Source organism: Anarrhichthys ocellatus, unplaced genomic scaffold (genome assembly GCF_004355925.1).
Source record: "Anarrhichthys ocellatus isolate YVR2014 unplaced genomic scaffold, GSC_Weel_1.0 scaffold59, whole genome shotgun sequence".
NCBI lineage: Eukaryota > Metazoa > Chordata > Actinopteri > Perciformes > Anarhichadidae > Anarrhichthys > Anarrhichthys ocellatus.
In genome coordinates, this window is record NW_022280089.1 from 260287 (window position 1) to 277736 (window position 17450).

Here is a 17450-nt window from a genome sequence, read left to right on the forward strand (position 1 = left end):
GTCAATCCTGTAATATCGTCGCAATATTTATATTGATGCGTTTGATCAAAAATATCATATTTGATTTTTCTCCATATCTACGCCCTACCTGTGGGTCATTATGACTATACATTAAATGACTCTGCAGATTAATTGAAGAAGAAGAAAATGAGACACACACAGCTATCACTGAAGTAATGTGGGAGGAAACGCTGTTGACTTGCATTCACATCTACAGCCATTTTACTGAAGGACTCTTGATCAAAGCTTACATCAGGCCTGAAAGTAATCTTTAGAAGCAGCCAACACACATGCTCAAGCAAAGCATATAGGCATGCACAGTCAACAGCTCCTAGTTATTGTACGTCTACAGTGGGTTCTTTAAGCCGTTTGCTGCTCACGTGCTGTGAGATTAGAAAACACACAGTAGTTATTATCAGCACCATGGAGAGTTACTGAACATAATTCATTTTCAGAAAGCTCTCGCTCGCTGCATTTTCTTTGATCGTACATGTCAATAAAAAAGGTTTAGAATAGAAAATACAAGTTTGCACTCAAGCCAAGACAAGTTTAGTTTGTCAGAAAAGATTTTGATTTGTTTCATACATTTAGATCAGTTTGATCAGAGTTGTAATTAAACTTTCTGTGTCAAGCTGCAAGTTCATCTTAGTCTGGACTTCTTTGGACTGCTTGGGTTCACTGAGTTAATCAGTAGCCGGTCCTGGCTGTCTGGTGTCCTGAAGCTGGCTTTCAACTGGTTCACAATCTGGCTATGAGCACGTTTGTTTGAAAGAGGCCTTAATATTAAGCAACACTGTCAGAACCACGAGTAGAGTATTAAATATGATAACAAAGTAAGCCGATACTGTTAACAAGAAGCTGTAGAGACCGACGAAATAATATAAGTAAGGCCATAATATCAGGCTGAAAATATATAAGGCTATAACATAGACCTTTTTAGAAATGGTTGGCATATTCAACATGGACATTTTGTCTCAGGCTGTTTTTGCTGCCAAAGCAGAGAGGAAAACTACAGATAGTCTGTTCAAGGATAATTTGTTTCCAGACATCTACACAAGAAAAACCAGACACACAACCAGACCAAAACAGTACTGCATTCCTGTAGTGCAGTTTTTTAACTTGCATCAGGAGGATTAAAAAAACACCAGCAGCAAAACCATTCTCTGGGCCGACATCTTAAACAGATTTTGCCTCCTCTCATCCCACCGGAGTCCTGCGTCCTCCTGCGGTCCGCCCGTCAAGTGCATCTTCGTCCAGGACCGCGATGGCGCCAGGTCTCTGTAAAGATGTGGGCACAACAGTCACCCATCTCCCATCGTTGGGTTAGCCCTGATTTTCTTGTGACCGAACATTAGCCAGGAGCAGACTGAGTGGTGGAATAGCCTCAGGTCCTAGCTGGGTTAGCTTAGCTTCCATCGTGGCTCCCCTCCCTCTCGACTCCATTTTCGGTGGTGTTTGGTCGGGCAGGTCTGGCTGGGTGGTCGGCCTTGGGAGGTAAACGTTTCAAGGTCCGCTCCCCAATCCCCACGCTTCCTTCTCTGATGTTGATGAGTGTATTCTGTCACACGTCATAAGTGCTCCAGTTATAAACATGAAAAGACAGCCAATGAAGACAAAATTCATGGGAGCTACCGGCAGCAGCATACACATGCGCCGCCGTTGGGAATGGCTTATAAAGATAATCAAATGTGGAATTTAATAATAAAGGTCACAGTGGTCATACCTTTTTATTTACAAAATCATATCTCATTGAGTCTTAAAAGATGTAATACTCACACAGTCTCATGTTAAGGTGCAGTTATGCAGTAATACAACAAAACAGTTATGACCAGCTTTGTGTGGATAATGATCTATTTCGGTAGAAGTCTACATCACAAAACCATGTGAATAGAAGAGAAAAACTATTATTAAATCTCTGACGTGGTCCACATGGCAAACAAAGTAATTCTACTAATCTATATAATGTCAGTCTTTTTTTCTTTACTGGAAGTGATTATCAGTTTAAAAGCCTTTTGCAACAAAGGTCACCTGAAAGATTAGCCTGTAATTGTCAGGGAGGACAAGTTTTGGAGACATATTCACGACAGAGTGAAAGCTGGCAGAATTAGTCCTTATGGGTACAACAATATATTATTTAGAGTAATCAGGATGAAGTGTGATATTAAATATGAACGCGTATTTGATGGGGTCACACAGACCATTTGGAAGGTAATACTTTTTCTTATGTTCATAAATCTTAAAGGAGAAAACTACTCGAGGAGCCAAGGACACCGAAACAGCACAATAAGATCGTTTTAGTAACCCTTTGGTTAAAAGATAGTCATCCTAAGTATTTTGTAGACATGGCAGACAGAATTCTACAGCAGGGTCTTGAAAAGCATTAAAAGATGAAAAAACAATTTACCGACCTATATAAAGTATTATAAAGCATTAAAAAGCCTTTTTCAGAGGTATTCAATTTTGCAGCTTGCTTTCAATATTTCTATTTGAAAAATACGTTTTTGCTGCAATGTTTGGGTTCATACCATTTGTTAACACAGATTTGGAGCTAATTTTATACCAATTTATAAAAATGCCACGTTAAGACACCAAGACCTTGAGGAAAAACATAAAGATCTATACTGTGATTTGGTATCAAAAACATTTGACATTTGGGGATTTCTTCAAATTCTTTGGCAATTGGATGGCGAACACTTCTATTCTGGAAGCTGCTTTGAAACCCTCTTAATGTCAATAAGCCATACATCCCCTGAATGTCCTAGCTCTTTAGTTTGTAGTTGTAAAGCTTTCTGAGGCGGTGATTATCCTAGAGGTCACAACAGATCATTTTATACAGTCACGTCAAATTTTAAAAAATGGTCTCTCGATGTGAAATGGCGACAATGGGAATATTACACGTAAAGAATATGTAACTCAGCTAACGGTGTGCATCTTTACCTCTCGAGACGCTTCAATAGGTATCTCAATACTTGATCTGCAATACAATAACGCTTTGAGAAGGTTTGATATAGCACAAGGTCAATTCGATCCAATTCAGTACAACTTAATCAACAGTATTCTAATGACGTGTCATATAATTCCTCTACCAATACGACTCAATGCAGCCCATTGAGTCAACTGCAGGCGACATGCTTTGAGTCTGCAGAGCCCTGAAGCCCCATCCCCGATGCTGCACAGAGAGCGGCTCGCTTGTCTATTCAAAGTTTATTAATATTGAATGTTTCCGAACTGCACCAACACGGCACCGACTTGGGTTCCCAGCAATACACCCGCCAAGTGTGAAGTGGATCAGATGAACGCTTTTCGAGATATGCGAAGGACCCACAGACAGACAGAACGACAGACTCCTTGCTTTATAGTTAGATGTTTTAAAAATAATGGTGTGCCGCTTCCACACACCAGCACGCACAAGGAGCACTGGAAGTGATGGATTGTCATCATGACCTGTTCTCAGTTTCTTTTACAAGGAAAACGGGTGAAGCAGGCTGAAGCTCGTAACGCATGCTGACAGCTGAACAGATGCTAAATGTCCGCACACACCAAGAATGCATCTCTACACAGTCGGCCCGTAATGTGCGCCATTTATTCCGATTAGTTTTCCCTCGCATAATATTCCCACCTTCACTTGGCAGCGCTCCAACACCAGCTGTCTGTGGCAGCCCAGAGTTTGATTAGGGCGTTCTCACCTTCCCAAACGAAGTGTACCGAGGGTGTGGATGTGCTACAGTTTGATTCAATTGCAGCATGGCAGGCACTTTCACACCTGCCATGCTGCAAGAGGAGAACACCGAACCTTCATCTCAACAGAAGCGAGAATGTCAGTAACAGTATTTTTGATTTGTTTCTCACCATCTCAGAGTTCAAAAGACTCACACAATACAACACATTTGAACACCTTTTTATTGTTAACAAAAGCTGTAAAATTGCAGCTGTAATACTAAACAAAATCATTTCTTGTTTTAGAAATCATACAGATGCAGTGTGGTAATTTATTTCTCCTACCTGACAATTGTTAAATATCACTGAATTGGTTTAATTTTAGTCGCTGTGGCCGTGGTTACACTTCTCTATTCAATACGACTTTTGTCATCCCATCATGCCAAGACTCATTAACTGTACGCTAAGTCTCTACGCTCCGAGATCAGATCTGGCTCGTATTTAGCTTCGATCAGCCTGACCTCGTGCCGAGGTGGCCCGACTCTCATTGAATTCTGATCTCAGTGATCTGTGGACAGCATGTGGACACAATCCGGACAATTTACCAAACAGGTCTCCATCATCCTCCCCCACTCGTAGAGTTCCTCTACCAAAGAGAGCAGGGTAGAGAGGAGGGAAAACCAGTAGCTGCTAATGAAAACCCAACACTTCCTGATTGTGCTGCTTCAAATAAAAGCTTTTAATTATCAAAATACTCGGGTGTTTTGTTGTAAAATATGTATAGAATAATACGTCAATCAGTGGCTTTTCATCAATAAAACAAGTCTACTAATGCCGCAGGGAGGAAAAGTAATCAGAAAAAATAACGGGGACTTTTATTGTGAGAATGATTGGAAATTAAATATGTCAATCAGTGAATCAGCGGAGCTCTGGATGCGGCTATCCTTCAATAAAACAAGTCGGTAAAACTTTATAATAACTACACACTATGAAGCATTAGTTAATGTCTTCCACCGCACTCTCGAGGCGCGTTGCCTCCACTAACTGTTGGTAGGCAGAATAGTGAGAAACCAGCAGCAGGAATGTATCTCATCACCAGTGTGCTCCATGTTGCTCCTAGTGGTTTAGTGTCCACAAACTAAAAAAATATACATCCAAATAAATAATTGCCCCTCTTCAAAAGGTGTGCAAAGGTTACAAAAAGTTCTTTCACCATGTGACACCCTGAAGGTCTGAGTAGACTCTAAGATTTTACCCAATTAGATCAAATCATTAGGAACGATTAAAGTCCAAATGCTGATCTGAACTGATGCTCCTTTTAAGTTTGACTTCGCCTGCTTTCACCTATTCATCTCAGAACCATCTGCTCTGTCTGAATTTCCTGCCGCCACAAAGAATGTCACAGGCAATGCATTTCAATGGTGGGACATCTCAGACAGAGGGGACTGCAGGGTAACACCTAGAGGACAAAGGGCCAAGGAGACGCCATTACTTGTCTGCACCAATATTTGCGACACAGAACTGCTGTTATTTTTGATGGATCTGCTGGCATGATGCGAAAGGGATGCGTGTTTCTAATCAGCAGTTATTACTTCCTGGATCTTTGGAAGGTTCTGCCCTGTAGCAGAGAACATGGAAATCTGAATTTCATTCAGGAATTTGTCGGGACAATGATGATCAGCATCAGCACCAGGAAAAGTGGGTCATGGAGAAGGACAGGATTAACGGACAAAATACGTAGTGGGCATTCTGTCGACACCATGATAGAACCGGCTGACCTGAAATCTGTGTTTAAAAGAGAACAGACAGAGTCACCTTGACCGGTGGCTTCTGCTGTTTGCGTGGACTGACAACAAAATAGAAATTGCATCCGGGATTAAATGCCGATTGAAAGTCAACCCTGTTGTCTCGATGTGCTGACTATTCACAAATGTTTGCCGTGTTACTATATAAAGGCTACCACCAACATCACATTAAAGCTTCTATTTGCTTTACTCCCCGTGTGATGCAGGAGGGATCAGATGCTTCTGCATCCGGGAAAGATCTCCTGTGAATTCCAAATGATGAAAGCTTGAAAGTGGGAGTCCAGAATTTAGGTCAAGTCTCCCACCCTTTGGTGTAGCATTAGCGTTTTAAGCCACCCTGATATATCTAAGGATTGTAGCACAAGCTGACGAACAAAAAAATGAGCAATGCAATTTTCCTAAGCTCATACGCAGAACGGTTTGACTTTCTGGGTGCTGATTTCTGGATTTCTTTCTATTTAAACAGAGTCACAGTTCATTCTCACTCACTGCTCTTCCCAAGTGAATTATCTCTTCTTTGCACAATGAATACACCGTAGCTCACACATTTTGCTTTATTGATCTAAAACTGTAGTTGTCTTTGATCTCACACTGGAGAATTGAAGCTCTTAATGGACTCGTCTCATGCTTTTCCGGTTAGAAAACTATTCGGATACTGTAAAAAAAAAAAAGATCCCATTTTTTCGTTCTACAAATGCATTTAGCATGAGAATGTTGTTTGTTGAGCTCAGTCATCTATAGAGTATTACACTGTTATGTTTTGTGATACTGCATCAATTCTCAAAAACATTAATGATTTTAAATAATAGTTAACATGCAAAGATCAGTCAACACATCATTTCATTTGCAGAGTAATGCGCCCTCTCTGTGTATGTGTCCTCTCAAAGTAGGGCTGGGACGTTGAATGTTACATGGACTATGATGAATGCAGATCACACTCGTCTGATTGCATAACGGCAAAAATGGCGAAACTTCAAACGTCGCAACTTTAAAACGGCAGTCCACGAACCATTGGGTGACGTCACGGCGACTACGTCTACTTCTTAATAACAGTCTATGTGCATTACCCCATAAAAAAATCCCATATAGCCCCTGAAATAAGGACTAATAATCTCACAGTATTCATTATGCATCAATATGAATTACTATGAGTTATTCTCAGACGGGTAGCTCTCTCCTACTGACATGAGCCACTGCATAACTTTGAGCCACACTGGTTAAGCCTCCAGATTCTGGTAGCAGATGGTGATGGAGTTTAAAGGCCAATGCAGAAAGAAAGAGAAAATGTTCTAATACAGTACACATTTTCTGTGAAATACTTGGCTTTTTATACACAAACTTGTACTAGTATTTGAAAACTGATCATAATGAACTCCCAGTTCATTGTAAATCCCCTTTGGCTTAGCGGGCGGGCCGGTAACATCATTAATGGCGACATTAATGTCAATGAGCTGCCGTTTTATTTTCGCCACCTCAACTTTGGAATAAGATACAGGAGGACTAAGTGCAGGTGCAAGAATAATAGGCGGCGTGACAATGCACTGACCTTCCTATAGTCATTAATAATTCACGTTGTATTTTGTAAAGATCTCATTTATTTTTCATTTTTGTTGGCACTTAGCAGAGTGGGCCAGTTGTCACTGCTAGACAGAGCCAGGATGGAGCCAGGGGACCGGCTGAGACGGGGACGGGGGACGCTCCAGTATATTTGGTGTGTTAAGTGCTAACACAGAGTCTCAGCTGAAATATTACGCCAGAGTGTGTCGTGTGTGTATGTGTGTGTTTGTCGTAACGCTTCATACTTGCATTGTTAATTGCGTCCCACTGAATTTTCACGCACGGTCTCGTTTATCACCTTGAATAAATATAGAATTGCAGTTTTCTCCGAGGCTTCAGTGTGAATATAAGCCTGTCTGCACTGTCACATGGTATTACGCTGTCATATATCCTCTGTTATACTGCCATATAGCAGAGGAAGAGCACTTAATCTGTGACACACCGGGACCTGGGATCAAATATTACTCGTAAATCATTTTAGAATAGCAGTTTACTGGAGCATTATGAAGGAGAGAATACCATAAACACACATAAATCATATATATGGGTTCTTTCTTTTCTTTGCAAAATTCGAACATTTCATTTGAAATGTCTTTAAAATGAAAATCACTCAAGTGACTGGGAAAAAGCAGAGTGAATATTTTCTCAATCGACATGTTATTTTATATAGTTTTAACATAAAGCTTATGGCGTAAGTTAAAACCTTATCCAATGATCTTCTGGGCTAGTGGTAGATGCTCATTTTAGCTGCAGGAAAAATAATCCCACCAAGACCTTCAAAAATGCAGTTCTTCAAATGGCCACTTGAGGCTGGCTCCAAAAGCAAGTCAATCCCCATAGACCCCCATGTTAAAATGTCAAACTTTACAGCAGTAATAGACGTGTTTGCAGCAAAGAAACGGTTTTGGTGTCTATAGCTAATATTTACTTTCATGACAACTGTACGGAGGTTGAATTTTTATATAAAACTCACCCATTTAAATAATATGGAGGCTTAAAGTTATGCATGATTAAGGCCGTGGCCGCTTCGAGCAACAGGCGAGTGATGCTAACGCCGAAAGGGTACGTCCCCTAGCAGCAAAACCGGGAGCCAAGTAATCGGTGCATTTGGGAACTAGTGCATTCATTGCACTAGTTCTTTAAATGGCGTAACTTTTAAAAATGTGCAATGTGTTCATGGCCCCTCTAAAAACTATGGTAGTCCAGCTCATGACAGTAAGCCGAGTTGACGCAGTCGGTGAGTTTCACCGTGGTATAAAGTGATACCACACACACACTGGCACAACTCGACAAAGTGTCTTTCCATCCACCACTTTTTATGTGCATTTCCAAATTTGCACATTTTAAAATCTTTGCAAAAAAAGGTTTATGCTTGGCTGTTGTGGAATTGTTTGTGTATTGATACAAATTTCAATGGAAACAGAGTCGAATAAATGCGTGAAACATGTGTCTTTGTGTCCGCTGAAGAGACAAAAATAGCGGCAGACTAAAGCTACGTCTTTCCTCAAATGAATCGATGAAACTGGATTGACAGTAAATGCACGTTTTTCGACATTTTTGTTGGGTTGATGTTTGACTGGAGCCCTTTTAATCACGTCACCTCGATATTCAGTGAACAGAAGTGGATAAAGGCACACATCTGTTTAACGTTTGCTCTGCATTCGCACGGAAACCTGGCTTATGGATCTTTAAAATGGCTCCAATTGACCCTATAAATCCATTTCAACACCACAGATCAAACATCTACATATTTCTCTTCTGATTGAACCATTACTGGGACACAAAATATTTTTAATCTGATGGTGGCTTTCAAGAAGCATTATTACACAAGTGTTACAGTACTCCTTACTTAAAAGACAACCTGGTTTTCGGTATTCCTTATTTTAGCATAAAAGACTCACACAAAGTGGCTAAAGGATTTTTTACATCACACAACAATCACACATCCCCAGCAAGCATACCCTCCCCTTCTCTCTTCCACCGTGCTCTTGGTACTGCGTGTGTGTGTGTGTGTGTGTGTGTGTGTGTGTGTGTGTGTGCGTGAGTGCACCTCAGTGGTTGTACCTAGCGATGGTGCCCTCCCCCGGGTCTTTGATTGTAGATGAGCTGAACCCTTATGGGTGGGGATGGGCAAACAAGCTGTGCCTCTCCTCTCTCCCTTGCTCCCTCTCCGTCTCATCAGTTACAAACAGTGAAGTCATACCTTCCAAGGGACCCGTTTTTTTTTTGTGCTATCTGCCATGATGTCACCGGCAGCCAATCAACACATAGCGCCGCTTGAGGAAGCGTGTGTATGTGTGTGTGGGGGGGGGGGGTTCACCACTGGGAAAAGCACAGTTATTATCTGGCTCAGCTAGGCGAGCTCCAGAGCACACATGCACTTCAAAATCACGAAATCTGCGGTCTCCTTCTGATCCCTGCTGCCTCTCAGTGATGTAATGCACTCTGCGTTACATAAGAGCGCTGTATGCTGCATGGCATTGATAGGCCTGTGATGGTAATGATGTATTCAGATACAGTCCACACGGCGCATTGTGTTTCACGAGGTGATTAGCAGCCCTGCGTTTGGGGAAACACAGCTCAACTGCTTTTACAATTTCACTTTGAATCTGCTCCTTTTCATTCCATTAGTTCAGACAATTAGGCCTCATCATAGATAAACATCCTGTGTTTAGTGCAAAACCCAGACAGTTAGTCGAATTTCATATTGACCTCACTTCAAGGTGACTGTGGAGGCCTTTCATGCTTCCCTGCTGCAGCCTTAATACGCCCAAACCTTCAAGTCAAGACAGATCATTCGGATTTGCGCTTTACGGCCAGCCTCGACCGGATATTCAGTTATTGCAGTGGTGTAATTAGTTTGGTCTGTTTCACAGCGAGCACATTCTGCTAATTGCGAATCGGGACGAGCATCAAGTGCCCGGGATTGAAGCTCAGCAGAATGTCATCCTCTGAGCGTTTGTGCTTTCAGCGAGCTGCTCCTCCTGACCTTTTACTTTGCTGTTACACACACAGCACCTCCGTTAGCCCGAAGCATTACTGTCCCATCCTGCTCTCAGTGGTTCCTGTGTTCATCGTCCTCCTTCTGTTTGGCCACACACGTCCAGCAACACCACAAACATTCTTAATATAGCGTACATTTAGGTGTCTAAAATACCTCATACAACCCCACTTTAAAAAAATGATCCAAACTATCCCTTTAAACATAAGTGCAGCTTTAAATCAATCATTTCTACAGCACAGGTTTCTACATATTTGTGATTCGTCCGTCATCTGCACTTGAGTGTAGGAAGAGTTTTAGCTGATTGTAAAAAAATGACGTCCTTTGCTTTGCTGCAAAATGTTAACGCCACAACTAGTGATCGCCCTTGCTTTAGTTATTTGCAGACGTAATAGATAAAGTCCCGTTGCACACAACGCCCACTGTTTGCTAGCGCAGGCAGCGGAGCAGCGTCTGCAGGAGGAACTCGCTGCCCCGCCGGCCTCCTCGCAGACCGCAGAGGGACGAGCAGCGAGTACATCCGATTAGCTGTATATCGACTGGTAAAATGCCACCATGCTCATAAAGCCAGGCTACATAGTAATTAGCCTGGGATCGATGTGTGGCTGTCGAGCAGCTAGCCTGACAGACACACAGTTTCACTGGGGTTACACCAGTCGCTGAGCCAACGGAGGGAATTATATTTGTGAAAGGTCAAAGTGTTATTGAACATCAGTTGCATTACTGTCACATTACCTCCTGCATGTTTGCGTCCTGTCAGTTGGAATTAGATGGAAAAAAAGACTGCCGAGATGAATCACATTCAAGTGTCTGCGGGTGCCGTTAATCTTCTCCTGTTCCCAGCCCCTTGGCCTTGGCTCTGTATTGGATTTGTCGCCGGCGGTCCTTGCCGCCCTGAGTGATGGAACGTGTTGCTTAGCACATGTTTGTGTTATCACACACACACTTTCACTCACTTCTCTGGGTGGAACCCTTTTTGCTTTCCGAAGACCTTCTTGCTACATTTCTCTCTAATCTGAACCATCTCTGATCAGGCTTACCACCCCTGCCTTGTTTACTTCACGTCGACTGATGCCACGATAGCCTCAAGATCAGACGACGTGATGGTCACTGAAAGGTGATGAATGGAGTGTCAACACTTGTTTGGCAATAGTAGTTTACCATCAAGTACCACGAAAGGATTAGTTTGTCATTTAATCGGAAACATGCTTATTGGCTTTCTGGTAGAGAGTCTGATGAGAAGATGGATTCCACTCTCAAATGGGAAGCCACTAGTCATTGATTATTATTGATTAGCTTAGCATAAGGGTCGGAAACAGATGATCATATAGTTCCTTTTCGCAGCAGCCATTTTAACGTGTGATAGCAGAGTAAGCAGAGGCGTAATCGATCAAATAAATGATGGTCCTGTTCTATTTAGCGTGTAGCAGTCATTCCAGTGAGCCTGCATACTCAATACCAGTGCCATGGCCCATCGAAATGGAACAGGGCCAGGATTCATGTTATTAATTACATCTGTGTTTACCCTTCAATGTCTTGTCAAAGGGCCTATTGTCAATTAGCTGTCAACTCATGATACGATATTATCACGCTACTTAAGTCACGCTGCGATCTTATGGTGAGTTTAGACCTTTTTGTGATAATCGGAGTATTTCGATAACATATACAGTATATCGCGATACTTTGGAATTTATTCTTTTTTTTCAATTACAATTTATGTATTTTGTCTGTTTTTCCACTCGATTCATCTCACTTCACACATCTCACTCTTATTGCAGCAAAATGGGTTTGTCAGTGACGCAGACTGACCACCTCCATCTTTGTTTTCCTGCCAATATCGCTGAGACAGCACCTTCTATTGGACTGAAAAAGCATTGTTACCAAAAGGTTTAATTTGTGTATGCAATATTGATAGTTAATTTAATAGAAGATTGATACTCGGTGTCCATTTGTATCGATACAATATTGCCACGCAAAATATCGCAATACTGTGCTGTATCAATTTCTTTAACCCCACCCCGAGTCTTTATGCCAAGCTAAGCCAATCAGCTGCTGGCTGTAGCTTCACATTGAGCGCACTGACATGAGAGTGGGGGGTCCATCGTCTCATCTAACTCTCTGCCAGAAAGCGAATGAAACTATTCCTTTGAACGGAGCTCTTATTTGCTGACTGTTGCTGTTGTTATTGAGTGGACGCCGGTGGAGTTCACGTGGTCGGCTCCTAGAAATAGGATTCATTATTCTCAAACCCTTAAAAATGATCTGTCTGCCTTTATATCTGCTCTGTGGTTGCAGGAGTATTGTACATGCTCTAAATGTCTGAATTTAAATGTAATGGTGTGAAATGCTCAAATAAAATGGGCTCGTTGACCTGGCTGACCTGTGAATGCCATTAACCCCCAGGTGCCCACGGAGTGCGAGAGGAGCCCCAATTTGTGACGGCCCGCGCGGGAGAGAACGTCATCCTGGGATGCGACGTGTCCCACCCCCTGAACGGCCAGCCCTACGTGGTGGAGTGGTTCAAGTATGGAATGCCCATCCCCTTCTTCATCAACTTTCGCTTCTACCCTCCTCACGTGGACCCGGAGTACGCCGGTAAGATGGCGAACACAGTCACATTCACACCACAAACGGCAAAATGTCACTGCTCTCTCCGGTCAAACATTTCACGTCTGTTTAAATCTCTGACCCCAGACAGCATGACTCAGGAGTGTGCTCGGTTGCCCCCAGAACTAGTGGTGCACCGGATCATAAAACTCACGGTTCGGATGGGAACACAGATGGGATCAGCTCAAAAGAAAAAAGGGAGCAAATATCATTTTAACAGATCCCAGATCACCTTTTATTTTTTGCCGCCGATACTAATTGCTGATCATTGATGACATCATTGTAGTATAAGTTATGATTTAATATTACTAATTTTCACAGAACAGAGCCTGAACGCATCATAATGTAAGTGAACGTCACCTATGTTTGTTAGCAGTTAGCGGTGCTGCCACGGACACCAGCTCTCCTCCTGTCAATTAAACACGGATTGGTTGTTTTCAATGTAACATATTGAGAGATCAGCAACTAGAAAAGCATAGACGCTGATGTCCTGATCACATATTTTACGGAATGGTGGCGAGGGGAAGTGCGTGGATGTGAGGCAGGAGTCACTCAGGGGGACGTTCACGTTCTATTTTCAGACACGTTTAATGACATCGATAAGTCCCGACCTGTGAGGTTCAGGGCTGATTCAATACAGTATGGCAAACGGCGTGTTGAGCTATTTTGAACCCATTAAATACAGGGTTTTTTCCTGCTTCCTGGTTTTGGAAAGAACTGTCAATACTAAAACCAGTCATGCAATTTAGTTTACAGCTCAAAAAGCACGTTTGAGTGTGCAGCACAGCGTTCCCCCTCCAGACAGAAACAAGGCTGTGCTTTCAGTTCTTTCACTGTGATGTTTGTTTCACATCCATCTGCTGAAGGAGGAAGGTGTCTCTGTGTAAATATCAGTGTAACATTAGTGTGGAAAGCCAATCACAGTGATGATAGAAAACTATTTAGCAAAACTTTATTGTCCATAGAGAAACTCACGCCAATCAAAAAGTTTTTCTTACTAATCCAATATATATTTGTGTGTAGAATAGTTGTGGACAGCCCTGATTCAAAGCAAATATTACAAATGTGGCATCAAATAGGAAGTGAACTCGGTGCATTTCCAGTAGGTACATAAAGTGTCTCCCTTGATTTATAGAAGAGTCTCCCTTACAGGTGCAGCAGTGTGTTTTACAGCTCTGGGGAAAGTCGTCGCTTCCATCCAGCTCTTCTCATGAGATAATTCACATCAAAATATTTGGATGGAAACACGGTGTTATAGGAGCAGTGTGGGATCTTCAAGGAATAGCTAGAGAGAGAGAGAGAGAGAGACGGTGGGCCCGCTCGGAGCAGACAGCTGTAAAGGGGTCAGTTGAAAGTAAATATACAGTGCAGGTTTCGGTTTGTCTCTGAATAAACGTTGCAGCACCTCAAGACCTAAGAAAGCTATGCGAGTTAGCTTCCTTGAACCCTGTCTTTGTTACATTAGGTCAGCAGACACAGACGTTTTGGAATAAAGCAAACCAGAGACGGATCATTATCGACACTGTTTTGCCAACAATCGCATCATTTTGGACAGTCGGGGTCAGTTGGAAGGCCACACACAACCGCACCGCTGTGTGGCTTCAACAAGACGGAAAATTACAATCAAACCGCAAATCGGAATTAGTTGGACAACAATTAATTGGCAACTAAAATTTCACGACCATCACAGTTTGGGCTGGGTGATATGGATAAAATCAAATATCACAATATTTTTTCACCAAAAAGCTCAACATCGATATTGAGAGGATAGCTATGGGTTGGTCGTTGGTTCTTTTACAACAATTTACACAATGAGATTTTTGATTAAATAATAAGTAATGTGGATATAATGACTAAGTGGGTAAAGAGAAATAAAATAAATGCTAGTCTCAGACCACGATATTGATATAATATTGATATAATATTGATGTATTGCTCAGCCCTAGTGTACAGTGATAACTATTAGTTTGATACTTGTCGTAGTGAAACCAGTGGTAGAATGCTCAGGATGTACACACATCCGGGATCATAGAATCACATTTTGGTAAACAAAGACATGAAACCATCCCCTTCTTGACAATAGTGCTGTCTTTGATCAGCGGTGTGCTTACAGCGGTCGACTGTAATAAATCTGTTTACTAACTAATGCAGACAGCTTTAATGAGATGACATGTCCTTTAGAGAGCAGCTCTTTCCACCACAGATTAATCATGTGTTGTGCTCAAGGTGAAGTTTGCTGAGGAGGTGAGAGGGATTGCCTGCTGTTGATTTCCTCCCCTCCGATCATTACATTTCAGAAATAACCCCCCCCTTCAAAGAGCTTTTATCATGTATTTATTCATGTCATAATAAATTAAATGTCAATTTTTCCACGTGTGAGGAGGAGTCAGCGCAAGCAGCATCCACGTGTTGGATCATCCAACGAGTTCAACAGCATTTCCCTTCTGAGGGAAGGTGTTCCTAAAGCAAGCATGTAAAAGGAAATAAAGAGAACAGACATTGTGTCTGATCTCTAGCATCAGCAGTACCTGCACACAAACACCAGTCTTTCAAGGAGAAGCCAGACCTTTGAAGAGCTGTGCCACTAATAACCACGCAGGTTTCAATTTATTCATTAACTTAAGAAGAGCATTTTTAGTACGATGATGTATCCTAAAATCAGATTGAAACAAATCAATTGTACTGTTTTCTCAAATGTATTGTTTTTCATAATTTCACTAATCATCATTGAGAGGCTCTAAGGTTCAATTTAAGACATTTTCATGTTGAACCATGAGATTATTTCCCAATAATCTGGATGCAGGATATTCTTGAGAATTGGGAAACTTTAACGTCTGTGATATTATGTTAATATTGGTATCACAAAAAGCCCTTCATAATACCAGATCATTTTCTTTTTCTCTATTAGTTAGTCCAAGGAATGTACACTTTGAAGCTCCCACAGTTTAAGTCCCACTGTCTGAAAAACAGTATAATATCCACTAGTCTGTAATTATCAGTTTTAAGAAAGTGCACATCAGATAGATTACATAGTATAAATGAAATATTTATTTGTAAAAATATATGCCAAGTTTACTCTAATTAGCAAAACCATGCCGTTGACATGGCGGATACTAATCTTCACGCGTGATTGAAAGGCAGCCGGTTGATCTGCCGCTGTCTGCATCAGATACAGGAAAAGGTGTATTTTTAAAGAGTCCTTTACATCCCACCTGCCAGCCGCAGCAGGAAGAAAAATAGAGTGTCAGACTAGGAGATTGTGGCAAAAATACTCGAGCTTTGTGTGATCTTTCATGCACCCTCACCCACTTTGTCCTCATTGATTAGATCACCAAGTTTCAGAAGCTTTTGGTTACAGTTACAGAATCCTGACCGCAGCAAAAAGAGCAGCAGGATGGGAGTGCAACCCCAAGTCCCTGAGGACAGCAACAATCGAACCATCGAGTGTGATAGCATTGTGTCTTCAACCAAGCAAAGTCTATATAGTAGACCTGGAAACCAGTTCATTTATAAGTTAGACTCATGCTAGGATGGGGTTCAATAGCATTATTTTCAATCCAATATTGGACTCTCCTCTGGAATACAAATCGTTTCAAAGGCCGTATAACAATTAAATTAGGTCCAGCTTTCAATATCTGCGTGTAACTGACATACATAACTCAAAGTCAGTTTACATCTGTATCTCAAGTTTTCCTGGCTGGAGACAGGTTTTAGTAGCAGCCCGCTATGTTCACAATATAAGCGCCAAAGCAACAAAATGGCCAAGCGTGGTCAACTACATTGTCGGCGAGTCGCTGTTGAAGTGTTTCTCAAGCGAGCGTTGACGTTGTTACGTCGTTAAATATCACTGGGAACCAGGCGGCAACCTCCAGTTCTTCCAAGTGAAGCCAATGCGGAAGAGTCTTAAAACTTGCATTCTCTCTACTGACCAGCAGGGGGCGACTCCTCCGGTTGTATAGAAGTCTATGAGAAAATGACTCTACTTCTCTCTTGATTTATTACCTAAGTAAACATTGTAAACATGAGTTTATGGTCTCAATCTCTAGTTTCAAGTCTTCTTCAATACAGCATGATGTTCATTTAGTAAATGATGGTCCATTTAGAGTCAAACAGACCATAAAGCAGGGGATGCTTTAGGGCGGGGCTTACTGTGATTGACAAATAGCTGCCAAATTCCAAATATGGTTACACCGTTCATTGGTTGTGAAAAAAACCCTGCTGGTCAGTAGAGAGAATGCAAGTTTTAAGACACTTCCGCATCGGCTTCACGCTGCAAAACAGGAGGTTCCCGCCTGGTCCCGCCCTGGTCTTTGGGAATGAGTGCTCCAGACACTTATGGTCCCGGTGTACTCCAACAGAAGCATTTGTCAGTCAAGCCCCCTTGTTTTTTGAGGCGGATAAAGATATAGATATCTGGTAGTTTTAGTAAATGTGTTAACTGTATCTTGGTAAACTCTTTCTAGTTCTTCTTGTCAGGTTGTACAGCGTCCCATCAGATGACACATTGTTCATACTAGATCTTTACCCCCGTTCAAACCTCTTATCACTGTTGACCTAAACATAGCATCCATAGAGTGATGTTTCTTTGTACAGACACCGGTTGGTTGAGAGCACATCACCCAGACAACAGCCTAAAGTTTCAGTCCTGCTGCTCTGTAATAAAGGTTAATGACACTGCCGCCAGCAACGTTTGTCATTTTAACTGGAGAAAGTGACAGCCGTCACAGGCTAAAAACAGCTGGCTAATGTTACTTATATTGCTCTCTCTCAATAAGAGAAGAGAGATAAAAAAAAGACATTTGTCAGCATCGGAGCTTAACCTA

The 17450-nt window shown here is 41.9% G+C and overlaps 1 protein-coding gene across 5 annotated transcripts in view; it reads left to right on the forward strand.

The window, feature by feature from the left end:
- igsf9bb (immunoglobulin superfamily, member 9Bb) overlaps positions 1 to 17450 on the forward strand; it is a 106797-nt gene that overhangs the window by 12833 nt on the left and 76514 nt on the right. For all 5 annotated transcript variants that reach the window (XM_031871637.1, XM_031871639.1, XM_031871638.1 and 2 more), the window contains exon 2: positions 12424 to 12615. In XM_031871637.1, the coding sequence (XP_031727497.1) occupies positions 12424 to 12615 (192 nt within the window). The remainder of the gene's footprint in view (positions 1 to 12423; positions 12616 to 17450) is intronic.